At 35.5% G+C, this 27,736-nt stretch overlaps 1 protein-coding gene across 3 annotated transcripts in view; it reads left to right on the forward strand.

The window, feature by feature from the left end:
• Positions 1–27,736, forward strand: part of LOC149806977 (uncharacterized) — a 75,152-nt gene that overhangs the window by 45,830 nt on the left and 1,586 nt on the right. For 2 of the 3 annotated variants that reach the window (XM_089960374.1, XM_089960380.1), the window contains exons 2-6: positions 18,487–18,578; positions 19,245–19,562; positions 19,912–20,048; positions 23,178–23,298; positions 24,928–25,059. In XM_089960374.1, the coding sequence (XP_089816500.1) occupies positions 19,433–19,562; positions 19,912–20,048; positions 23,178–23,298; positions 24,928–25,059 (520 nt within the window). In that variant the 5' untranslated portion in view covers positions 18,487–18,578; positions 19,245–19,432. The remainder of the gene's footprint in view (positions 1–18,486; positions 18,579–19,244; positions 19,563–19,911; positions 20,049–23,177; positions 23,299–24,927; positions 25,060–27,736) is intronic. The other variant, XM_089960387.1, reaches the window with a different exon arrangement.

Below are 27,736 nucleotides of genomic sequence, written 5' to 3' on the forward strand. Positions count from 1 at the left end.
GTGAACAATTGCGGGTGCCCTACAGGAAAGCGACAATATTTGCACACGTAGGGATACAGCTAACACACGTCCAAGTATTTGATTTCTTCTCCTTTCTCTTCGTCGGCTTGGTACAGCAAACAGGTGGCATTGGTCCTTCCTCCGTGCAAACTATCCCTCGGGTTCAGCGGGTCCATGAACTGGTAACTTTCCACGAGGCGTTTAAACTCGGGATCGGTTTTCAAACGGTGATCGTACTCGTGTTCCCACATTTCCACCACTTGGTATCCTTGCTGTTCTAACTTTAGGCGTCGCTGACAAGTGTCCTGGTACAAGTCTTCCATGGTTCGTTGCAAAAACTGATTTTTAGTGTCACGGTCAGGGTAACAGATGGGACATCCGTGAAATAAGCAACCGTTAAACTCGTACACGATCTTGGGGTTTTCTAAGTCCCAGCCATCTACCGAATACGTTCCGATGGTCTTTTCGCCTCCTCCGTTGCGGGCATGCTGAATCCATTTGTCTTCCTTGTCGCACAAGTAATGTAACCAACGTAGGGCTTTGACCGAGTATTGACGCTTGACATAGTGGGTCGTTTGAGGACTGATGACAGCCACGGTGTTTTGAGGCATGAATCGTTGGCGGTACACTAAGGAACACGCTTTGGCAATGGTGCAAGCTTCTTTCAAAGGATCGACCCCTCCGTGTTCCATGAACAGTTCTCGAAATTTTCCACAGCAACGTCGTAAAATGTCCACGTCGGAACGACAATACTTTAACATTTCTTCCTGAAAGTTGAAGGGGTCAGAGGCATGAGCCTGGTACCAAGCGTAGAAAGCTTCTCGTTGTTCGGTACGCATGTTGTCGGGGTCGTAATAGTGAGCCTCAGGTAAATGGGGTAGAACGGCATGTTGATTGGCTTCCGTATTGAAAAAGTGTGGAAAGTACCCTTTAGCCATTTCTGTCATTCCAAACGTTTTAGGCATTCGACTCAAAGGCATGGCCAAGTAACTCATCGAATCTTTAAACTGTACTTGTCCCACTTGCATGAAAATGATTTTGGCTCCGTTCAAAGTGACTTTAGGACGTTCGGTGCCTTGTTCCGTATAGTATCTGAGAAGAAACTGTCCATCGTATCCGGAGAAATTGTGAGCCATCATCGATGTCCTCTTTGCTCCAGTCTTGTCGATGGGGTCATGACCCAGGTGATGGCTCAAATTCTCCGGCTAACGATGGACAAGTTTCTTCTCAGATACGATACGGAACCAGCGAAACAAGGCCGAACGTCCTCCAGGAATCTTGCTGCAGTGAGGGGAATGATTGAAGATAGGTTCTTGAATGCACTTCTCGCACGCTCGATGAGCCGCGCAGAAATTAGGAATGTGAATGCCGGTCTCTTGCATGCATTCGAAATCGAAAAAGATGAAATTGCCTTTCTTCTTGTGACCGTCCTCTTCCTCTGGTGGGGGAAGGTATTTTTGCACGTAACATTAGTGTTCCAAGTCCACGATGTGGTGACAAATGTGATATTTTTTTCTTTCCTCGACATACGTGTGCCTTGGTACTATTGGTACGTATGCCTTGTCCACAGGTAGGGCACAATCTCAGGAGTTGACAAGCACATTTCTTCTGTGAACCTTGTGTTTTCAAATGTTGCTGGTAACAGGTAGGGCTGACAAATGTGCGCAGACAAGTTGAACAAGGCACTGGTTCTTCGCTCAGACAGGGTGGAGAGGCCAAACATCCTGGGCATTTCCATCCACAAGACTTGTGTTGCTCTCGATTGTTATAACCATAATCACATTTCTCACAATAATAACTGTATCCCAGGAATCCAGTGATACTGGTAATGGTATCGAAATGTTCATCGTGATAATAGACATGAATGTATTTTCCGTCCTTAAAATCTTGGCCTCGAAACAACAGAGTTCCACGCATTTCTTGAGGGTGCACTTTCAAGGTGTAGCGTGGAGCTAGGGCATCTTGCAATTTTTGCATCTCAGGAATGCCACAGGGTGTGTCTTTGGACAGTCCGGCTTGTTGTAACAGGAGTTCTGCTTCATTTCGTTGTTTGGCTCGATCGGATTGTTGAATAGTTTTCCAGGTTCTTTTCCATTCTACCGTGTCGTTCTTGTCGTCATAGGTTCGTCCCACCACGATGGCACGGGCTAAACACATCTGGTCTTGAGGGTTGTGAATTCGGACGAGACTTGTTTTCGTGTTGCGAAGGTTGTCCACCAATAACATCTTTTTGCGTCCTGTCCCTTGAGGAAGAGAGACGTGGGCCATTTTCAGTGTGGCTTTACCATCGGTGATGTCAAACTGGTCATTAGATTGTTGTACGTGTTGAATCTTGTCCATGATTTTGGAAGGGGTTAGTTCTGCTAAACTCGATCCAAACAGGGGATTTCAAACCGTCGTGATCTATGGATAGTGTCAAGCGATCGTCTTCTTTGGGTTGACATTGTCGCTTGAGTGCGGTGAGCAAAGAATCCCACATCTCGGTGATAAACCCTTCTGCTTTCTCCAAGGGTACGTCGGCCTTGAAATCTTTAAACTTCACCGTGTAGGTGTAAGCCGTGGTTCTAAATTTTCTAGAGGAGCGCTTTTCCGTCTCTCGAATGGAATAGTACTTTTCAGGGTTGACTAAGGGTGGTGAACTTGGTTTAGAGGGTTCGGATTCTGGTTCACTCATGTCCTCTTCAAAATCACTGGCATGAATTTGTGCCAAGATTTCAGCCCTGGTACGAGGCGATAGATCACGTTTCTGCCTCTTACTTTCTTCTTCTTCTTTCTTCTCGAATGAATAGGATCGTTTCATCTTGAGTGCAAAACGTCAAATGACTCAAGTTCAAACACCATAGAATAATTTATAGTCATGGCAAACCAGCGTATATAAAAAGGGTGTGTCTTGTCCTTTCACTATTCATTTCACTCTCAAACCGAGGAGAACAATGGAAGAGACTAGCCAAATCGAACGTTTCGTCAGAGCTTTGCGAGGGGTCATTAGAAAATTCTCATCAGACCAGCCGACAGACTACTCTCCTTCCTTTCGAGATAAGAGTCAGGATATTTGCTATATCTGTCAGAAGAAACGGCATTGGTCTTCAGAGTGTCCAGACCGTCAAAAAAGAAAAAAAAACAGGGGCTAAAAAAGACAAAAGTCAAGATACCTGTTATTATTGTAAAGAAAAAGGACATTGGTCTCCAGATTGCCCAAAAAAGAAACAAGAGGAGTCAGAAGAAAAGAAGGATTCTTCAGAAGAAGAGAGGGATTCTTCGGAAGAAGAGAGGGATTCTTCGAAAGAAGAGAGGGATTCTTCAGAGGAAGAAAGAAGACAATTCTATTTAAAAGAAGCAAAGAAACAGGAGAAGAAAAGAAGAAGGGAAGAAAATGAGGAAAAAACGGTGAAGAAATTCAAAAAACAGAGAGACTAAACAAGGAGAAAGAAGAAGTCAATGAACTTTTAATTAAAGTGTTGTGCTGTGAATTTTATTGTAAAAAATGGATAAAAGAATACATGAATGATATAAGGTAAGTGTCTTTGAGTTTTGATTTTAAAATAAGAAGCTACACTCACGCACTCATACACAGACACGTACTATAAGGGTAAAATGGGTGGGGTTTATTTTTGAGTTATTGGCAAATTGAAATTGTATTTCTTTTCGAGAAATGTGGGTGGCCCTGAAAAGGGCCTTTTTATTTTGGTGTAGGGGTGAGTTTAACCAATGAACTTTAACTGCCTTAAGCCTTTGCCACGGCCAAGGCCTACTTCTGATGATTGGGTTGGAATCACTAAGGGTGGTACGACAGGCTTAGTCACAGGGTTGGCGTGTTTAGCTCGGGAAGGTCGTATTCTCTTCGGTCGTGATAAAGAAGTCTGATACATTTGTTTCAGACTTCTTAACTCCGCTAAAATGTCCAACAGTACCGTAGCCGTTTGATTTTCACCCTCTTGTTTCTTTGCTGCTACTTCTTCTTGCTGTTGTTGCTGTTGTTTTTTTCTTACCTCTTCTTGTTGCTGTTGCTGTAGGAGAAAAGCTTGTTCCGCTTCCTTTTGTCGTTGCATAAATTTCTCCAATTCTTCTTTCTGTCTCTGTCTAAAATTCTCCACTTGCGGTAATGAAGAAGGTAACGAAGGTTCCGGAACAAATTCTTGCGAGGTAAGAAAATCCACAAAATCCCAATGTACCTCTTCTGAAAGTAAGTCCGGGTTCCCTTGGGCAGTCTCCCCTGCTGGTGCACCCCAATGGATCGTTTTCTGAGTTTCCGTCATGTTGAATCACTGTCGCATAGATTGACTGCACACAAGCGCTAACGAATCTATATAGACCACGTGACGTCACAGACTGCTCTCTTCGGATTGGATGCGAGCTGACTGAATTTTGTAACGCGTGTTCGGATTGGTGAATGAATTCAATCCGTTTCAATCCTTCCTGTACCTATAAATAAGCGCAGTTCACTGCATTGATTCACCTATTCTCGTCGCTTCAAGATGTGGACCACAGTTGAGTCATCCACCCTTGTGTCTTCCATGATGTTTAGGACGGACATGCTCATGTATGTCAGGTCCAAGTGGACTGTTGTTGATAGGACAGATACTAGTCAATGGATGAGGAGAGTTTACATAGAAAGACAAGGATGTCTCAAGAGGGTACTTGTGTATGGACCTGCAGTTAGAAGGAGTTTAAGAAGAAGAAGAAGAAGATGTGACAGATGCCATCTATGTTAATATTAATATTAAGATAAACCCAAAGGCCCTTTTCAGGGCCAGCCATATTTCTCGAAAAGAGATAGCCTTTCCATTGCCTACCCCTTTTTTTAATTTAAATTTAAATTTAAATTTTAAAAAAAAATTCCATATTCAATTCATCTTGTCCCTAGACAAACCCAAACTCTATTCCCATGTTAATTTCCCCTTGTCGCTAGACAGACCCACACTATAGTTCCATGTTAAATTCCCCTTGTCGCTAGAGTGACCCACGATTTTTCTCCATGTTAATTTCCCTTGACGCTAATCTGACCCACTATTTTTCTCCATGTTAATTTTCCCTTGACGCTAGAGTTGCCCAAGGGGTCTTGTAATGCTAATTCCCCTTGACGCTAGGGTGCCCCCATTTACTACTTACCTTGTAGGTAGCCTCGCCTGTTCATGAACACAGTTATCCAATAATAATAAAGTTTCTATTTATAAATAAAGCTGATCGTAACTCAAAGAATTAAAATGATGTCATTTGGAATTTCCAAATGTACTCTCGATGTACAGGCCAGTACTACTCCGCAATCATGAAAACAATCTTGTCGTTAGGAACACAGTCATGGAAAGTTTTTGTGAAAATAAGCAGTTTTAGGGAATCGAATACTTTTGAAATCTAATTCTTTTTATTATGAGAGGAAGAAGAACAATTTTGTCTGGTTTTCTGTATATATTTTTTGTTTAATTTTCTTTAAGAGCTGACTTTTAATGCACTATTTTCGTCTGTGTAGATAATTATGCATAAATGTTTTGCTTGTGAAAACATACTTACCTGGTCATGGCTATAGAGTTAAACACGTATGCAGTCGTTCTATTTTGATAAAACGTTTTTATAGCCAACGACACAAAACATTGATTGTTAACATGAACTTTGGTGTTTGGCCATTTCTGTGCATGTTGGATCGGGTACTGGCTCATAATTTTCCACTGAGATACCGTTAGCATTATAACGATTGTGTTAGTGCTTATCAGAGTCCTGATACAGACCCCGAGAGATAGTCATGGACTTGCGTTTCGACGGCAACCAGTTTTATATTATTAATGACATGATTATATCATCGAAAGACGATGTGCATCAATCCCATAAATCGCAAAGTCAGTTCAGGCGCAGATGCAAAGCAGGACTCAATGTTCATCACAGTCAATCAGTCTTTGATACAGATAACGCTTCAAGATATCAAAATGTAAATTTTGTAAGGGACTATTACTCCAACTGCAGTTCATGACAGTGTGGAGGGCTCAATTAGCAATAGATCAATTATTGCTACCAATACTTCAAGTAGAAATGTTGTTGATGGTTCCTTTTTTTATTCCCGAAATAATTAAGAAATTCCTGAAAGTTGAAAATGTCATATTAACATGCATGATGTTGGCAACGGTAAGAACCGTAATGATTTTGACATTCTGGATGATGGTGATGATGGTTTCATTTGGGTATCTAGAACACGATTAAAGACGTCCTATGTAGGCATTATTAATAAATCAGCGAATGAGACTACAGTTTGCATGTCAAGCGTGGCTTTGAACACAGTTTCTTGAGAATTATAAAAAGCAAACGACCAGGCTCCATATCTGCTCGAATAAATGTGAATAGTTCTTTGAATCTGAAGAAATTTGTGACAAAAATCATTTCAGCCCAAAGCCCTTTTTGTCAAAGATGGTCAACAAATAAGAAAGAGAGAATCATTTCAGTAAGTAATCGTGCAGTTCTTCTGGTTTTTGATCATTTGGTGGATTATGTGCAGCATAGTGATGGTTGATACAATTGTAATATTATGAATACCGCAATTATTATGTAGAATGCCTTTTGTTTTGATCACTTCCAGTGAACTGAACATTTGGTAATATCACGAAAGTCGCAGGTTCTTTGACTGTATATAGGCCAATTGTATATTTGTTGTTATTGTTTACCAGGGTACTGTATGGTTCTTGTGGTGGATTTGTAGAAAATGGGGTGTGGCTATGTTATATCATGTCAAATACAAAAATGTTATCGCTGTTTTATAGATAAGCGATTATTGCATTGTTGGTAGCAGATTAGGACTAAAATATATTTCTTTATTTTTTCAATTCAATTAAATTTAGCACGTCACGGACACACTACTGAACTATTGTCTGAGTAAATTTAAACACTGCATGGAATCTACAATTTGTACGCAGAGTATGGTTCCGTTGTTTTCATGGGTGATTTTAACTGACCGAAAATAGTTTGCTGCTTTCCTATTTCGTTCATAACTATTTAATATCTTTGAATAATGTTGGCTTTTGTAAAGGTCCGCTCTATTTTTATGTTTTCTAATATGGTATTAGTATGTCATTAAATGATCACACCAATTCTGACAGTTCCAAAAATGGATATTGTCAATTAGGAAATGATCGTTAAGTTCATCTGGGGAAAGGTTGACGACACGAATACGCATATCAATTAGATAACAAAGCAGAGCGTTTTAAGTCCATTATACCAAACAATGGGAAGCACATACAGGAAAATCAAAACCCTTTATAACGCCTTTCAGAATTCTGAGCTAAAACGTTTGCAGAAAACTATGATCAAAGAAAGTAGGAGTAGTTACAGCAATTGAAAATTAGTAGTAAAATCAATACATATTTCATTGGTTATACTAAGCCTTACAAAGACTTTACAGAAAAAGTAAGTTAGTGAATCTGTTAAGATAGGAAAAGCATCAGCTATTCGATTCCATCGCACTTATAAAACTTATATTTGTGCTGTGCAATGTTCTGTCTGCATATATGTGCTGTGCAATTTTCTGTCTGGAAAGGACAGAAGGTTTGACATATAAATAATGAACACCTTAAATATGGCAGTACTAAGATCAGATTCGATTTCTTACTTCTACGTGACTTAATGTTGACAATTGGGCGCATCTCAGACAAATCAAAAGAAGGTATGATAATAATAATGATATTGAAGATGCGTCGTAAATTAAATCTGCAATTGCTGGATGGCGGTTTCATTCTTGTGTAATATGGAAAGTAGCTGAGAATGTCCAGCCTCTGTGACTAGCGTTGAGTTGTTGGCAATATTGTGATTTAACCTTTTTTTCATCCGTGCAGAAGGCTTTTTTTTTGCTCACTGTCAAACATACTTTTTCTTCTGTAGTTGATACTTTCATAGCTAAATGTTATTTTCTTACACGAGACCGTGATAGGTTGCTTGGTGCATGTTTACATGTATTTAGATTTTACTCTGCGATAAAGATCATGTCAAATGCTCTTTTAGGAATGACATCCCATGATTAAATAGTTACTATTGAGAATTAAAAAATTATGTATTTCCATGTTTTGTATCACAACTGTTGCTGTGGAGAAAGTATATGCAAGAGTTGACTGTGACACGATTCTGATATCTAATGCATTTGGATACTGTAGTTGTTTATTGAAAGTGTATGCTATTATCATACTGACCCCAGCTTGTGTACCTTTATGCTCTGGCTCGTTTTGCATCTTCAAAATGTAGAATTATCTAGCCTCGATTCATATTTAAAATAATGTACTATATAAATGTTCACGCTTATTGCCATGCATGACGAACAGTTTTCACTCAGCTTTGTTAAAATTGATGTCGAGTGTTTAATTGATCATATCTTTCCTGAAATTATTGCTAGTCACATTTATGTATTTGTGTGACACATTGTACTCTTCTAAATATGGAGCAAAAGACAAAGATATGAACCAATTCCATCAGTCACTTGTGACATCAATGTTACTGATGCGTGAATGTAACTACACGGATTTTCCAAACTGTTGTTAGAAGTATCAAGTTACACTAGACTGGTGTGTCTAAACTATAAATTTCATAGAAAATATAGAGGAAATATCTATCCGTGGATTCAACACGGGGGAACGTGTTAGAAAAACATTATAATCTATTTCAAACATGTTATAGACTTATAATTGGTTGCCAACTGGGATAAAAAAAATTACTGAAGTAAAATTACGACCATTATGATATCTGATTCTCTCTGTGTCTCATATACACTCATGCATCTGACGACCTTAGGTATGATTAATCTGGGACGGATGTAAAGATGAATATGTTCATGCTGCAGGTAATGATGCTTCATAATACATTCACCTTCACTTATTATTACCTGTATTTAGGTATACAGGCTTACATAATATAAAAGTATTCGAAGCGCATAATTTGTTAAATGAAGAACAGATCCTAAGGTGGGAACATACACTTATAATTTTGTTAGACAGGATTTCATCCCGGGGAGATCCAAAGAAGAAACATTTTAACCCATCGTTGGGTATGAAATTGAGATATCTCATAAATATACATTGGGCAGTTACGTACATATGTTACATTTTCATAGCTTTAGCCAGCTGTAATTCTTTACGTCTTTAAATTGTAGAAAGCTCATTCTTACGCCCACTAGGATATGCATTTACTTCAACTATTAGCTTCAGATCTGTTCATAGTCATTTACTTTCGTTGTACAACTTACTATTGATGTGGCTTCAACAATAATTCCGCTTGGTGCACTTTTATAATAATTAACATAGTCGTGATTCCAGCCATAACTAGACCAACGGTGGTTGCCGTTGCCACTCTACAAATAGCGTCTAAGACCACACACGGGTTTATATTTCACGAGTAGCGCGGTTCTCGTCTCAGTTGCTGTTCCACTTCTATTATATTCTCACGTCGATAACATTGAGGGGCTATCATAGTTCTTTATTAAGTATCATAGTTCTTTATTAAGTATGTGATAGTGAAGTATAATTGCTGGACAATCTTGCCTTCTTTATGTGCAACACGCACCACTCACTCCAAACACGTTGCATCTTTTTACTGCTGCAACTACCAAACAATAATAGAAAATATCTTCTTGCGGAATATTTAAGTCTCCAGCAATGTTATGTCATGAGACACTGCGTTCAATTAGAACTATATTGATTGCGCCAATGGCTTGTGTCTCACATGAGTGGGCTCGTCTTCGCCCAACAACTTTTAAACAGACAGGTGCGTCCTTGTTGAATAATACTTAGTGTTGTTCACCTCTTTGTTGCGTCAATGTTAGCGCAACATAATAAACTGGGAATGCAACTGTGATAGATTTTACAGTGTTCTACGTGGTTGTAGAACCAAGCCCAGAGTGTTTTCCTGCCTGGCTTTATAGCCAGCGACCGGGTGTATTCGCTAGCTAATGTAATTAATATAAACTGGCTTCATGATATCCTCAGGAAAGAGGTACATTCCATAACTGATAATCCCGAAGCCTGCAATACGACGCGAGTGCAACGCAGATACGGCGTGAGTCGACTGACCACTATCAAAGCTAGCTGGTTGACACAACGACCGGGAACAGATCAGTCTGTAGGAATCCATGTGTGCTCAGTGGTTACAGTTGTGTTGTTGAAATTAAATATAATTCTAGAGGAAATGTTTATTTTAACATATTCCTTGCAATTACTAAAGTTCTCATTTGACTTTTGGAGTAAAACATTACTTTGGATTTTTGTGTATTCATTCAAAAACATTCCGGATTACATCATTGTTTTACAAAAGGACATTCAAGACTATTGGAATTGATTCGGAACTGTCTACATTTTTAGACATAGGGCAGGATATTTAGAATTATTTGAAATTTAAGTCAGCGTTTTAGTGTTCTTTGAATTTTCATTTTTATATTGTAGCGAAATAAATTGCTTTTCGATTTTACTTAAATTTTTTTCAACTTTCTTTGTGTTACATATTTTAAGATATAGAGTCTTAACACCGTGATAGATTAAGCGTACTTTTGATGTAAAACAGTAATTTCAATAATCGTGCGGGGTTGATGAATATTTGAGTGCACTACTCGCTTCAACAACACGATGTCCTCATATTGGTCCGTCGACCCGAGTAGCGACGACATAGTCGAATAAAACAGTGTATCTCGTCCACTTCCCCATGTTGAATTATGAACAACTTCACTTGGCTGTTCAAGCCGGTAGGAGTCAAAATATTAACGATACCGGTAAAACCTAATGTGTTTCAAGTCGTGTTAAGAATACTAACTTCCCTTGGGCGGGTAATCATCGATTCAAGATCATCCCGTATAAATACAACGAGAAAATGTTTGGCTGAATTTGTCATAACAAGCAAATCGAAATTGGTCAATCGACTCTGCTGCCGTCAAAGTCGACGCCGCAACCAAAGACGATTTCTGCTCTGGCAGCCTTAGCTAACCCACCTGGATAATGGAACGCATGTTTCCTATAACTTTTTCTTTACACCGTTTTCAGAGCCAGCTCGGATGTAGTTCCGACAGCCCCTCAATGCAGCTGGTGTTGATACCAAAGTTGCAAATAATGCTAGAATGACTGCGATAATATTAAAACGTCATGCGGAAATATTCCACCGGACGCTAACAACAACGCGCGACGTGATTCAGTCCAAAGCTGAGCAAAATATTGTGTGTAGGTTCGTAGTAATCATTTAAACATACAGAGAAGTCAGTCACTCCAAGATTTGAAAATATCGTTGAAATTGCCGTTTGATGTCCATATTGGTAAATCTTGAATTTGTCAAAAGTATTGACGTGGTTCGCGAATACCTTGTGGGCTCTTTTTTTTACCAGGAGAATTCTTATCGAACAAAGCATGATGTGGAGACTGGTCATCGCGATGAATGAATATGTAGATGTTTCGCCGGATCCGACAGATGCTACCTAACTTTAGTCTATGGTTGCTGCGGGCCTAACTGAAGGCAGCCAAACCATACGTTTGGACTTTAGCGTCGACGACATAATTACCGTCCCAAATTGCATCATTGTGTGCAGTTTTATCGAGATTACTTGACTTTTTTCGTTGACCCCAAAGATAATCTTACGAATGTTACAGCAAATTCCAAATATATGTGAAAGAGGAATCGTGGAGGAAAAGTTGTTATCATCGCTCACCAGAACCAATGGTAATACGATGGTTAGGAAGCGATAAAACGTGCATTAACGAAGAGTTACAAATATTATATATATATATATATATATATATATATATATATATATATATATATATATATATATATATATATATATATATATATATATATATATATAACACTGATTTCCTCCATTTGATGGTCAATTTTTCCACAAGGGTAATACGTGCAACATAATGATACAAAACTATGTCTATATGGTATTAGATGACTACCTGTTTAATATAAATGTGTTCCATGCAATTCATGTTTATATCCTGACGATTAGTTGGCATGTGTGAAATCGTCCCGAGTTGATGTCTAACAATGCCTCAGTAGCAGATATGTCAAAGATCTTGTTATTTTTCTTCCTTCTTAGGAAATATTAAGCATTATTATATGTTCATTTTTTCCCAGTTAACTTTACATTGTCAGAATCGTTCAGTATTACCCGATACTCAACTCGCGCGACAATACACATAGAGCATTCACGTGCATAAAGAAACTACTTTCTATTGTAAACAAACAATGGACGCAGACGCCAGCACATTTGATTTGTACACAAATCATGTACGCTCGTGTAAGAGGCTCTTTACGTTGTGATTGTTTAAATTTGTTTATGAACTAAAACAGATGTTTTGTGGACTGCCACATACCAGCTGCTTTGGCACATTCCAGGTTGATACAATGTTAGGGATTTAGGCTAGCTACATTATATAAAAGACGCAAGATAAGGTCCTTACAAATAACACACAAGTGACAATTCATATACTCTCTTCTTTTGCATAAGATCCGAATGGCAAAATAAAATATACGTACAGTTTTACAGCCTGAATTTCCTCAAAATGTATTTTCTTAATTCTGCGAATCGGAATTACATGAGCCATGTCATAGGTTTTCAATCTGGATTACACATTTTGAAATTGTGCTGTAATTTCGATGATAAGTGCAATTACATCCTCCTTACAGAACTTAAAATGAAATAAGCATTAAATCCCGTTGCGTCTTTTTGATAATTGCAATTGAAAGACTTCATGTTTTTCCCACATTATGATTTCAAACATTCAATGACAGAAACAGAAACACATTTGCAGATGTAAACACGCTGCTCCCACGCCGCTTCAATCCGATGTATTTCATGTATAATTTGCACAGATGAATCCAGTCCAAAATCACAAACTTCCGTCGAATCGAAACAAAATACCAAAATATATTCATTCCAGATCAAATGGAAAAGTTGCTGCAATGCGCATTCATTCATAATATGACTGCGAATTTCAATTTTAACTAGACATGCCATTTTCTTTCGAAAGTTATGTCGAGCGCGTGACTAAGTTCAAATTTATCTGACCGGAGTTATGTGCGCATTAATAATGATGTTATTGTGTAATGACAAATCGGCGTTTGTGTATTTAGTTTGTAATACGGCATTCATTCATTTACGTTGTTTCTTGTAGTGTATTTTGTTTATATAATTAAACCTTAGGTAGAATAAAAAATGAGCATATTATAGAAAGGTTACTGCATTTGTATGGGAAAATAAGACTTACCATGATATATAAATGTAAATAGGTGAAAATGGTACCCATATGTGGCCAACTATTGCTTCCGACAGCAACCATCTGATCGTATTAGGACGAATTATGAACTATTCACGTCAAAAGGTTATATATTACTTATTAGTTTTTCTGCCAAGCCATCCATAATTAAATATTAAGGTTTACGTGAACTCAGATTTTTAAATTTGATGTACTTTATTTTTCTCTGGAACGTGTTCTACTAATACGAGTGTTTTTACTCAGACAGGTGAGTATGACTTTGTTCATGGTCCTCTCCAGGGTGTAAACTTGTCCTCAGACTTAGTCACAGGACCCGTGACAGTCGGACAGTAATTACTTGCCCATCGGGGATGTTCATTTGTTATTAGGCGAACAAATAACAACTTTGACATATGCATATGTTAAGGAAATGTGCTGATGTAGGTAGCCTCGTTAGTCATTCAGACAGTCTAGTTGTACCTGTCTCAAACAATGAGGATTTAATCGACGAAATCTAATCTGACTGCATTGGATTTGGTTTAACCGATCTTCGTAATTCAGAAATATTGAATAATCTGGACCAGAAAATTTCAGTTCAACAGCTACAAGAAAAAAGTGAACTAAACAACTATTATTTCAATATGAGCTCTTGTTTTCATATATTCCAACACGAAGAAATAAAATCTATCATGAAGTTGAAATTGTAGATTCTAAACCATTGAAAGAACATCTTGTTTTTAATCTTCTCAAACCGTGATGTTTGAATATTCATTTTTTGCTGGAGAATGATTTCATATAACCAAGTCAAAGTAGTTGACCATATATTCTAGTGCCGAAATCAGTTAATACTTTCCGCATGTGCACCGACTATATAATAATGAACAGAGTCACTAAACATTATATTCAGCTCCAATATAAAGATTCTATGACTGCACTGACACAATTCAAATGCAAAATATGGCACTAAGTTTGAACGTTTGAAAGGATACTGGTAAATTCTTCTCACGGAAAGTGCAAAAGAAATTTCGACATTGCAAATGTAGTTGGACTTTAACAAGATAAAGTGATAGCGTTTTTTTCACAAAGCTTCGCTTGTCACTTTTCAGCGTTTAATGATTACATCTAGTCTAAATAACTGTCACCATTATATTGATGACGCCATAATCTACAATGATTCCTGGAACGATCATCTGGAAGCCATTTGGAAATTCTTTGATCGATTCAATGAAGCAAGTTTGACAACTCTAAAATATGTATTAAGTAAGAAAACCAATTTTCACTTGTAAAACAAATTTCAGAAGGCTATTGATAAATTAATGACCTTTCATAAGAGTGCACCTGTTCTTTCAGCTTCAAATTTCAGTTCGTCATTTAAAATGATAGTGGATGCATGTGATGTAAGTGTTGGCGGAGTATTGGTTCAAGAAGACACAATAGTGTGGATCATCCAGTGTGCTATTTGCAACTTAAACCAAGAACAATCAATTAAACAAAAAACACCGAAGAAACCCCAAACACAAACAGGCACCGGAGAAAAACATTCTCCAATTGAGAAACGATGTCTGGCTTTGATATTGGCTTTGCAACACGTTAACGTGTATATTAGTTATATTTTGTCACCGATTATTGTATTCAGTTATCAAAACTCCCTCACTATTATTAACACAATAGAAAACAAAAACCAGATTGTTAAGGTGGATTTTGATGTAACAAATACAATACACACATCACGCGCATCAGGGGAACATATAATCTAATTGCAGATGCACTGTAACTTATATAGAAGTATTACATTTCTTCATGTATATTTTTGTCATTCCCCATACATCATCTTTTGTATATGTATCAAACATGTAAAAGAAAGCTTTCTTGTATAAATATTTAATTTTCTTTATAAGGTAAAGTGTGGTATATATTTAATTTGTATTATGTGCTGGCCTTTCTCTGTGATTAAATATGTATAACTATTCAGTGTGAGTAAATTTGGTCAGTAATTGAGTTGGGGCCTTCATAACACAAATCTTGAACAACATATTGCATAGCTAATATTTTTGTATGATTTTAGATTGTGTTTTCAATTACTGGAGACAAATATTTTTACTTGTATTTGAGTAGGAAATGCCTGAGCTTCTTGACAACTTAGAATGTTATAGAAACAAGTTGTTATTGTCTTAGATTATAATAAGGTTTAGTTAAAACTTAATATTTGAGAAGATTTATTTTTTGAAATTACTCCCTGGATTTGCAATTGTTCGTCCTTAAATTCGGACTTAATCAATATTTATGGGCTTACTATTAATTTAGTCAAAGACGAGATTGATTATATCATTGTGACACATCAAGACTGTTGGTATATTGGCATATTTGAGACTATTGGCAAATCAACACATTCATATTTGGAATTTATTCTGGACTCTGTACATTCGGATTTGTGATAAACCTTATAAGACTATTTAAGATTTAATTCACAATACTATAAATATTGTTTTATATTGTAACTCTGTATTTTAGAGATGAAAATATTTTTTGAATTTTCAAAATTTGTAGATTTTCGCTCTTTTCTGTTACTACGTTTACGACCATACGGTGGTACGAAAATTACCATTATAAAATTTATTTCTACCATATACATGCAGGGGTAAAAAGAGGAAAGTAAATACGTTGCGCTAAAACGATATGAAAAAATGCAGCATATTAATGGATGACAACCTGTAAATATATTGAAAATAATCCCTTTATGAGTATATCAATTTCCCAAAAGAGGTCATTCCTTATATTGAATACTGGTAATTGTAAGATTGACTTTGATTTTATTCTTTTTATAGCACTTAAATCTTCAGATAGCTTTTCGTTATTTACATTATAAATATTTTATGTGCCAGCCATGTCAAAACCTTTTCTTTTGTCAAACCTAAGAGAGAGAGAGAGAGAGAGAGAGAGAGAGAGAGAGAGAGAGAATTACTAAGAGAGAGAGAGAGAGAGAGAGAGAGAGAGAAAATTATTAATACACACCAGACAGAACGGAAAGTAACATCCCTGGCTTCTATAGAAGAATGCTTCATAATAGTAGACATATTATTTAATACAAAAAGTAATATCATACATCATACACGTTAGGGAATTTTTAATTCGTACTCGGTTAAACGGCACCTATCGCAATGCTTGCACACACGAGCCCATATTCCATTACGACTAAGCACACATCACCAAACATGAAGCTACTTAATCGGTGTTATATGCACTCTTGTGTAGCAGAGTTGTCATTCGAGTGTGTCTGCTACACACAAGTGCACATAACACCGCGGATATAATTACATATGATAATAAATTAGATGATTAGAACACACAAGCAAATAAATGCTTTGATTGTAAACACTTTAGTTATCAGTTTGTAACATTTTAATTCTTACGCATTTTCGGATTATTGGAAATGTATTCGGCATTTAATTTCAAAATACAGAAATTACATAATTGTTTAAAGTGGGTTATCTTGAAATAAATATAAAATATTAATATATATCATACATGTATAATTTGATTTGTGTGTAATTTGTCTATATCGAGTGATGTTTGATTTTAATAAAGAATTACTACGTTGCAGACTTCAGGGTCTTATTTCCTTCTCACAGTTTGAACCCAGTACCTCTTCTCACATACATTCAATGTAACACCTACATCGTACAAGTGACATCGTTCTCAACAAGGAGGCCAGAATGATGTCTTTCTCTCTTTCGTTTCATATGAGAATTGTTCAATTCATACATTGAGCATGACGAAAAGAACCTTACTCCATAAACGAATCATAACAATGGGTTAAAGTCATTGGAAATTTCCATTGACAATCCTTTCGTAAAAAATATACTAGGTGGATGAACAATATATCAACCTTTATATTCAAATGCAGTTGAATACTTTTAGATATATACGTGACTAATGTTAAACATTCTGGGCTGCTATGTTTGGTCTCTGACAAACTGGTCTTCCAATTAGCGAAACAAACTTCACAAAAAACATCAAGAAAAGCGACGTTGAATTATATATAGTAAATAATAAAGATGAATTCAGATCATAGAGATGCATGAAAAGCCAGTTTATGCTATCTGATATTTGAAAAAGTCTTCTAAAACCTACGTATCCACGACTGCAAGATAACGTTACATGATTCGTTAGGTAAACCTACCATTTTAACAGAATGCTCTGGGATACCGCTTAGATTTGCACATACTTTTATATGAAATCATGTTATATTCAAATTAAATTCTTGTAGCAACTATTAAGAGTCCTATGACTGGGTAAAGTCGTCAATTTTGAAAGGAAATCGAGAAATTCGCCCTTACAATAGTTTGTACTCATTTCTTCATTAATTAAATATTATAGACCAGGGACCCACTATTTGGTGGATAATTGAATTGGAAACTGATAATCGCAATTTGCGATTTAACTTTGTTTGCAACCCACCTTCTTTAAAAGCATTATTGCTTCGTTTTGTATAGAAAAAGAACTAATTATAATCCTTGTGCTAGTTGAAAACAAGAGAAAAGAAAGATGAAAAAAAACCAGAAAGCAAAGGTAGCTAAATGATCTTGAGGTAGAAGAAAGGATACGCTGGTCAAAATTGAAAATCTAATCCTTCCCCCTTCTCCAGAAAACTAAATGGTTAGTGTCTAAAAGGCAGGCTATTGAATCCTAACACTCATGAAACGTTATCAATAGTGCTTGTATCCCCCAAACACCACGTTATGTTAGAAAGCACATTTTGGAGATAACAGAAGTTTTGGCTAGTGTACAGGAATGTAGTGTAATACATGTGTTTCCCTGTTATTATGAAGAAATGGCCTTACATCAAATACATAACATAAAAGTACTCCAATGAATCTTTGAAGAACTTTTTAAAATATTTATATTGGTTATTTAAATTAGTTTGCACCCATTTATAAGTATTTAATGATTGTACCTGATATCATTTTGAATGCTTTGTGTACGATACGTGAAAATCACCAGATGTTTCATCAAATCTATTTAAGATTACCTACGTCCTGTTTAAAGTAACATACAGTCCTTACTACATATCGTTCAAAATTCACCTATTTACCATCTAATCTCATAATGCACAACATATGCAGTATCATGTATATTTATGTCGAACGCTTTCACAGTAAGTAAAAATCATTTTGTTAAATAAAATCATGCTAGTCTGAAATTAAATTATAAATTTCACAAAATATGAAAAACAGTGATAGTGTAATAATTTTATGCAAATTATGAACATGTTTCTTCTTTACAGGAAAATGAGAAAGTTGTTCACACTGAAATAACATGCTGTACATTTTTTGTTAACACATCTTTATCTCCTGGAACTGATATTACCGACCTTAGGTAAGCATTACAATAATATTACTAGTTACATATGATAACATTATGAAGCTCTGCTTGTGTCAGAACAATTTCATATTAACTCTAATATCATTATTACATTCATTAAAGTATGTGGGTAAGGTACAAATTAAAACAAGAAAAAAAAGCTTTCCAAAACAAATGTCAGACTTTCATCCTTAAAATATTCATTGAAACAATGAAACAAAATCCTATATATCATACCCCAAAATTAACATATCTCAAAATTGTTTTGTTAGAAACGGTTTTCTAATAAGCAATCACAAATAATGAGTGAATAAAGACTATACAGTCGGTTGGTTCTATGAATACTTTTAGAAGATTGAAAACATATTATCTAAGCATACTTTGCAATTTAAAGTTAGCTAATACTGAACTGAAATGTATAAGATTCTTTTCTTTTTGTGCACTTTTCGTTGCTGATGATGTGTATATTGTATTCTGAGAATATACAACTCTTAGGAAAAAACTTTCAATTTTCATGTGTAATACGATGAAAAAATGAAATTCATCAACCTTTTGGAATTCAACTCCTGAAATGAAATATTTCATATTTTAACTCATTTTGTGTTTAGTATTTTTCTTAGTTGTTATTGTTATTATTATTATTATTATTATTATTAATTTCTTTTCCTACATTTCATCAAGGTTCACTTGCTACAGTCTCCAATGCTAAGTGTGAATACGAGGATGCTAACTTGATATGGCGGAACACACCGACATTTTCACTCAGTATCGTCAAGGCTATATCATGGTACAAGGGGAAAAATAGGCTGATAGCGAGCTGGTTGGATGGGAAAGGGTTCATCTAGTACCCTCCGTATAACGGCCGACTAATGGTGATAGGAGAGACTGGCATCAAAATAAGGACATCAAACAGATCAGACAGTGGGACCTACTGGTTATCTCTGACGTTTGCATCCGTAGACCACAAGTTAGAAGCAGCAAAGCACCTTGAAGTGAAAGGTACCTTTTTCGAGACGACATTTTCGCAAGGACTATTGTCAGAGAAAAGTCACTATCATAGGATCCGATTGTGAATAATTAGAACAATAAACAGCTAAATTAAATGTGTGAACAACGGAAATAGTATGAAATCTAACTGAGATTGTATTTAAAGTCTTTGACAACGAATGTTTGGTTTGTCATGTAGAAGTTTGTTCAAGATTTAAATTACTGCGTTTAGTTGGCATTGGTATTTGTCGAGTACTACTAATAAGTCAACAGATTAGTATGATATTCTTTTCTAGAGTGGCAGTACATATGCAATTCAAATAGAACGAAAGATAGAACCTACTATTATTATCGTTAACAGTTGCGCCATCGAGTGAATGCAAGCCTAGAATCACACATGTAGGATCGATTCTGAAGGCAGAACTGCCTTCTGAGTGGTGTGGTTCACCTCGTGTAACACTAAAGTGGAAACATACCAATAGGACTGTCAACCAAGAAGTGAGTTTTTCCGATCTTGTTTTGCAGATCACGAGTGTGTACACTTTGTATATGTTCATATTATACGTATCTCATATCATTTTAGTTCTGAAACATATTATCAATAACAACTAAGGTGGTGTGTCGTTGCCTCAAGGTTCCATTTAGAGTGTCCGTTTCTCACTCTAGCGTGAGTCTAACAATGTCTTTGACTTTATACTGTGTATAGTCGCGATGAAATATGTATCCTATATCAGAGTAAAATATAAACATCCTGTCCATGATAACTTAAGAACTGTGTTGTGGGCTAAACATTTGATTTTGACATCAATGTCTCGCTTTCGCGTGAGTCTACTTGTCTGGATATAACCTATGTGTGAGTCTAACATCATTCCTGAATGTGGAGAACAGTCTAATTGGTCGTAAGTTAAAAGTACTGCAGTAAAATCCACAATAAATGTTGATTGATTTTAATTCTATTAGGACTTCGGAATACTGAAATTTATGCGTCGCTGGGGAAACTAAGTTTGCCAGAGCTAAACAATTCATAACGTTCTCATGGCCACAAATACACGAACTACAAGAATAGTATAACCTAATTAAACTGCATACTTCTTGGGGCGTAAACTATATAACAAGTTAAAACCTAATAAATATTCAAAGCTCCACAATATAAATTGTTTTCCCTAAAATATCAAATCAAACAAAGTAAAAGATTTAAAAGTAACTTATGGTGCATTAATTCCTTGAATATAATCCTAATTGTACTATCAATTTCACGTTGATCCAGAAACGATTCAATGGTATCCCGATTGAAACCTGCAATGTGCTTATGTGTTATGCTAGCATTACCGAAGAACCACGATTCTAATAATCCAAAAATATTTACTTCAAGTTAAATTCCGTGAAAGTAGAATATCAATAAAGTCCTTGAATGTTTCATATAACCTAAATGAATTGTTAAATGTCCAAGAATTTTATTAATTTCACAATAGTGTAGCAAAGTACTGTAAATTTAGAATTAATTTTTTTCCCATCTGCAATTTCAACGAAAAATATATAAATAAATCAAGTTTCCTCTCACAACTCATACAAAAGCTGAATTTAACTGTATAATAATGACGCGGTTCTCTGTTTCGCATTATATAGTCAACTTATAAACAACATTTGAATCACTTAAATCGGAATCACTTGGTCATCAACAAGATTTTGTTATTTATTATTATCCAATCAGCAACCATGGCTTGGTAATTTCTCCACAGGACAAATGTATCCTAGGATCACGCAATGTTGACATGACCTACATACAAACAATGCGTGATATACATAATCGAACTAAGTGCTGATATGAACTTGGTAATTATCTTTTGTGGAAAGTACGTGTTTTGTACACTTTTGATTACTCGCGAGCCACATAATTAAAGATTTAAAACAATAAATGTAATTAACCCTAACTATTTAAATAAAACCATATATAAGTAAAATATTTGATACCGATATCCGTATCGCTTGGAATAATGAAAGATTTGAGTCAATCATTTTTACATTCAAATGACCATGTTGCATAAAGCAATTTGACACATATATCCTTTAGTCTAAACACATTTGAGGTACAAATGACATACTTTCAAGACTACATTCACGAACGTGATAAGGATTAATTTTAATTTGTTATACCTATTTAATCATTTTATATTCATTGTATTGAAACTTATAAGAAATGTTTCAGAGTGGTAGTGTATGGTGTGGAAAAGAAACGCAGAGACAAGACCATGTTTGATTGTGCAAAGTGCGAATCAAGTTCTATGTTTTTCACAAACCCAAATATACGAATCCGCTTGACTCTATAAGATAGAGTCGTATGTTAAGAAGTTGCATTTCATTGTTTTAAATCAGTATGTGCTGTTTGGTAGAGAATCGATAGAACGTCCTTCTGTGTGTCACTATATAACAACTATTATATTATACATTTGTCTGGCACTATATTAAAGTTCCACTATAATAAAATTCTGGCCTACAGACTTTATGTAACTAATCTTGTCCCAATTTAATTCAGTTCATTCAGCATGTTTAACAACTTGTTGAAAATCACACAGCAAACAAGAACTCGAGAGGCTGCATTTGTTATCCGATAGTGTTCGACATGCGCTTAAAAAAGGTGCGATCGAAGCTCAATTTAAATGAAGGAATACAAATATCACTTTCTTTATTTATTTTTATCCCGATGTTTTAACTATATTTACAATGGGACACATGGTAGTAACTCCTATTTATATATAAAAGTTTCTCTTTAACTATAAATTATGACGAAATTCTGTTGTGTTCAGGCCTGCAAAAATGTTCAGACTGTTGTGGAATAAGACAGACGTACTTTATTTGGCCACTCCTCAATTTGTGGTTATATGCTACTGTTGGCCAAGATGCAGCCACCAATCCAATGTGACTTGCGCTTATTCGGTCACTTAAAAGAGTCCGTTGACGAAACCAGGTATGCTGAATTCAAGACATATGTCCAAAGCAATGGACCTTTAAAATGACCGAACGAGTGGAAGTCGAGTCGGATTGTTTGAAACAAATGACGAAACAGAAACAGTGTGATGTAGCCACAAACGGAAAATCGTCTCTGATGTCACTAAATTTTTTAAAAGAATTTTGGAAAACTGTTCCTATTTCTCCATTAAAGTGCCATAAATACCGGCGACATACTAAAGGTAGATGTTTGAAAACAAAGAAACATAATACAAATTAAATTTTATTATAGTTTAATAGTACAACATCCCTATGGATTCCTTGTTTAAACAGTTCCTATGATTAGATATACCGGCTACGATCTAACTGGCATTTATCCAGCCCTGTCCACAAATTTATTAATGTGAAAAACGTGTCGATGGAAAACCTTAATTATCTTAATATACGTTTCTTCACAAGATATAATCTGTAACTGCAATGAAATTTGTCAGTACAAATCAAATTATATAACTTTATGATAAATATTGTATTACATGTATCTATGTTGTCGGTCCATAAGTTTCATTTCTGTACCACAGAACCTGTTAACATTGAATTCTGTTTTACAATTTGTGACATATTATGTCGACATGCCCTCGTTTAATACATGTGATCATAAACATGGCCAATTTAAATCAACAGAACAGTTCAAGCCTAGATCTTGGATCCAGTCCTGAGCCAGGGGAATACACGGTATGCGGGGAGGGAGAATCGGCCAAGTGCTACCAGGGAAACATTTCTGACTTGTGTACGAACTATATTTGTGAGTACCAATATTAGACAATAAAAATTATTTGCTTACGGCATCTATCAAAAGAACTTAAAAAATCCATTATAACTAACACACACACACACATATATATATAAGTTAGTTACTTGGCATTTGCCATTGTTGTTGCATTATTACATCCACCTCCCCTAGCTTTATGACTATCAAAACTGACGTAAAATTCTTGTATGTGCTGTTGTTAAACACATGTCTTCGAAGTGACTTTTTGCACATTAAAAGTGGTGTTTCGGAGTTGTTGACGTACGTGTCAAAAACAGAAATTTCAAAAGACATTTTTCCAAGGCAGTATTGATATTCTTTTCCAAAACTGTGGGTAATGAGCGGGATTGGTTAAAACCGAGTAAACATCGTCACTTCATTGGCGCTGAAAAGAAAACTTAATCGTAGAAATTGACCAAATGCCGCTCGAAGAAGCGGATACACTTTTTGCGACCGGAATATAAAAATGTTTTATTATCAGTTCACATCAAGGTACTACAACTTCACCCAACATAAATATTCATAGAATCCTAACACATGATTATTTAATTAAATTTAGTATTGCTTTATCGACTTTTTATGTGCAATTATTACTTTCCAAAGTCCCCAACATGGTTACATCATATTTACAGGACACTTTGACCGCCACAACACTGTAAATATCGTAGTCAAATACTATCTGGTGAAAACGGCACTCTTTACCAACAGGATCCTACTAAACTTAGAGTGTAATTTCCGAAAAGATTTTGTAGATAATACAGAATCGAAATTCCCAGAATACTTGAATTGCTTAGACGGAACATCAGACTAAGTATATTATAAGGCAGCATGTTAATACACGATACGATGTCAATGAAGCATCGCTGTAGCACGTGTCAGATTCCATATTTTGACTCCTTCATTTATTGTCATGCTTGATGCGACTTTGAGTCATGCTAAAGAGATGAAAAGTAGGATCCAGTCTCTTAACATTATTAACAGAGACAATCGACTAAAATAATTATTGCCTTGGGTTATGGATCGTGTTACGGCGGAAATATTTCTTGAAGGATTATACCAATTAAGAGGTGCAAAAGTATATTCGCAAGTGGCGAAAGTTTGACTGGAAATATAGCATGACAACTCAGTTTGCATCATTGCTATAATATTACATTCTATGCAGGTATTCATGAATTGACCTGACTCCTTTTCCATCTTACGATGATTAGGATCGTTTATATTATTCTTGTCATGACGGATAATTAAGTCAATTAAGTTTTGAAAGAAAACATTCCGATTAAAATTTACATAGAGATTGTATTAACAATATGTGTGTTCCTTAGTTTATATATATATATATATATATATATATATATATATATATATATATATATATATATATATATATATAGAGAGAGAGAGAGAGAGAGAGAGAGAGAGAGAGAGAGAGAGATATTGTCCAGTTTCACATTATGTCATATCTGCCAATAACAATCGTTTAAAATAAAGTGATATATAGGTTGTTTGAGCTATATTAAAACAATACTCATGTAGGATCATACTTTTAAAGGATTGACATCTGATGAAAAGAAGATAAATAAAACTAACTTCACATATCTGGGTTCATAACCATCTTTATTTCAGTGTCGCGGCCTGGACAAAGTGATGATCGACGGATCTCTGTTATTTTACCTAGTGTACTGGTCCCCGTTCTAATTTTTATTGTAGTTGCCATAGTGGTCTTCTTTAAGCGTGGATTTACAGGAAAACAATGCTGTGAGTAATACATACACACTTCGTTTTACTTTAAAGGCAAGTTATCTTGTAATTTGTATGTCTTTCCTGACAACGCAGGCTAGAAGTTAGTATAATTTAGTATAATAAATTAGTATAATTGTTGACGGTAAGATTACTAATTTGCACATACATTGTCAAAATAAACACTTGAAACGTGTGCATGCAAGTGCATTTGTGTGTGTTGTGTGCCTGTGTTTGTCATGTGTTTAAGGGAAATAAGCGTTTAACATTTATATCCCTTTCAAACTCTTGATGTGTCTGTGATTACCATTTAACTTTAGCATTCTTCTTTTGAAGATGATTACATTTAGAAACATTATTTCTAGATAAAAGTATATAAAAAATTCATTCCTACCCCATGATGTTTGAAAAACATCATTAGAGCACAGTATCAGACGATTGGATTGGTTTTGAAACGAATGAAATAATTTATGAAAATGTAAAATGAGTTTTGGCTACAATAATAACGTTAAAGCGGTTTTTTTATTATCTAAGTTGAAAAGAAAGGTTAAAAAGCATATATATTCACTTTGGCATTTGTTATGTCTCTACTAAAATACATGTTCTTTTGGAACGAAACATTTTGAGTGTAACAAAAAGGAGGAATGAAGGATGTTAAACTTGGCCGTCATCATTTTAGATTTTCTAAGACAATCTTTGTCTTTCGACATCTACTAATTTTCCCATTTCTAATTCATTTTGTGACTCAATATTTCTTTTAACACGGATCATTTATAATTACAAACATAGGAGACTATGCTAAGTTAAAAAAGGAACTGGATGGTACAACTGTTATGGCTTACAAAAAATTGTGGTGAAGGTATTTTGTACACCCATTTACTCTCTTTAAATCTCCTATACTATCTAAAGATCTCTTTCTATGCATGGACATTACGCAATAGTTGGCCTCTACCCTGCAAGGTCCACCTGTTTGACATAGTGATTCATTATCCAATGAAGGACTAAATTTCACTGGTACTATCGCGGATGCACACACACACGCGCACGCACGCACACACACACTTGACTGTCAGCTTCTGTGTGTATTCATATGCACGAGATAACTCTTTCCTTCAGTCGTTAAGAAATGAAACAGTTATTCAGTGTCTTGTAATACTATGATAAACTGAGTATTAAATAGTATTCAGGTGATAACACAAGACACTCCAGAGAAATGGAATGAAGTTTTTCGATGGAAGAATCTAGACCCACGGACACGGGTATTACATCACGTGGAAAGAATTCGTTGTTTCAGTTGAATGGGCAACCGATGAAGGAAAACTACATATATTAAAAATTAGACACCGATCTACTTAAAGGCACCAATGAAACATTTGAAACGTATCAGGGAGAAATTACAAACTTTATAGCAGATTTCAAAATTCATCAAAGACAAATAAAGTACACTGAAAATGTTTAAAATATATGTCTGTAAGTCCTTAAAGATGTAAAAGTAAGGAAAGCCTTCCGATTTATATTTGAAGACTTCGCAGCAAATTTCAAAACTATCTCATTCGAAAGTGAAAGATACCATCGCACAGAATAATACCATAAAACTCCGTACTGAAAAGGATTTAATAGCTGACTATAGTCGTAGCTCCAAAAAGAGACGATTCGTTGCATTTCTTTAATCCATCCACTCACTGTACCGGAATCACTTTCGTAGGGGTTTTGAGGCTACAAAATGGAGGAATTGCACACTAGATTTTGTTTCTAGTACTTATGTTATGCTGCTGCAGCCATTATTGTTGGATTTAAAGTTGGTTGTTACAATGATCACCCTGATCATCATAATTATTATGCACGAACTGTACGTTTTCTGTACAATAGTTTGGAAATAAATGTTTACTATGCTTCATGGAAACAAACCAATTCGGCTTAAAAAAGCATAACGTGCATGTAGGAAGAAAAACCCTTATTTTAATGAGGTGGAGGTCTGCAACTCGCAATGTGAAAGAAAAATGAAAATATTCCGAATTCAAGATTACAGTAAAAGAAATTACAGTAACTACTGCAATTATCTCTTAAGTCTTAAGTGATAATGACGTTTTAGAAATTAGTATCATCAGTTAAGAGGATAATAGCTCCATTTTAGTAGTTTTATTACTTTTATCAACACAACATGGTATTGCTTTAGTAAATTAATTTGTCTATTTTGTTAATTAAAGGGGCTATAGGAAATACCTTGCTTCTCCGAGTTGTGACTTCACCAGTATTTATGACGTTTGAATGCATTTTTAAGTTATTTTAAGTCCTTTAGAATTAACAAATCAATCGGCTTAATTTAAAGTTATTTACGGTTTGAAATATACACGTCAGTTAAATCTATTCACAACAGTGCGTGGTTGTTGAAAGCTTTATCAGCTGAGACAAAAGTATCAGTTTATTACCAGCTTTTCTGAGACAGAAAACCATTTTCGAAAAATGTACAAAAACATGACGCAATGATCAGTGTCTCCAGTTTGCAAAGGAACAAATAGCGATTTGTCTGAAGTGTAAATTGACTTGGACTTCAAACAATTGGAAACCAGAGATCAAATGTCGAATTTTCTGAAGTGCACATTGACATGGACTTCAAACAATTGGAGACCAAAGATATATAAGATGTATAAACTATTATGGCACCATCACATGACACTTCGGATTATACAAAAGA

This window comes from Sinohyriopsis cumingii, chromosome 1 (genome assembly GCF_028554795.1).
Source record: "Sinohyriopsis cumingii isolate HCF-2022 chromosome 1, ASM2855479v2, whole genome shotgun sequence".
Taxonomy (NCBI): Eukaryota; Metazoa; Mollusca; class Bivalvia; order Unionida; family Unionidae; genus Sinohyriopsis; species Sinohyriopsis cumingii.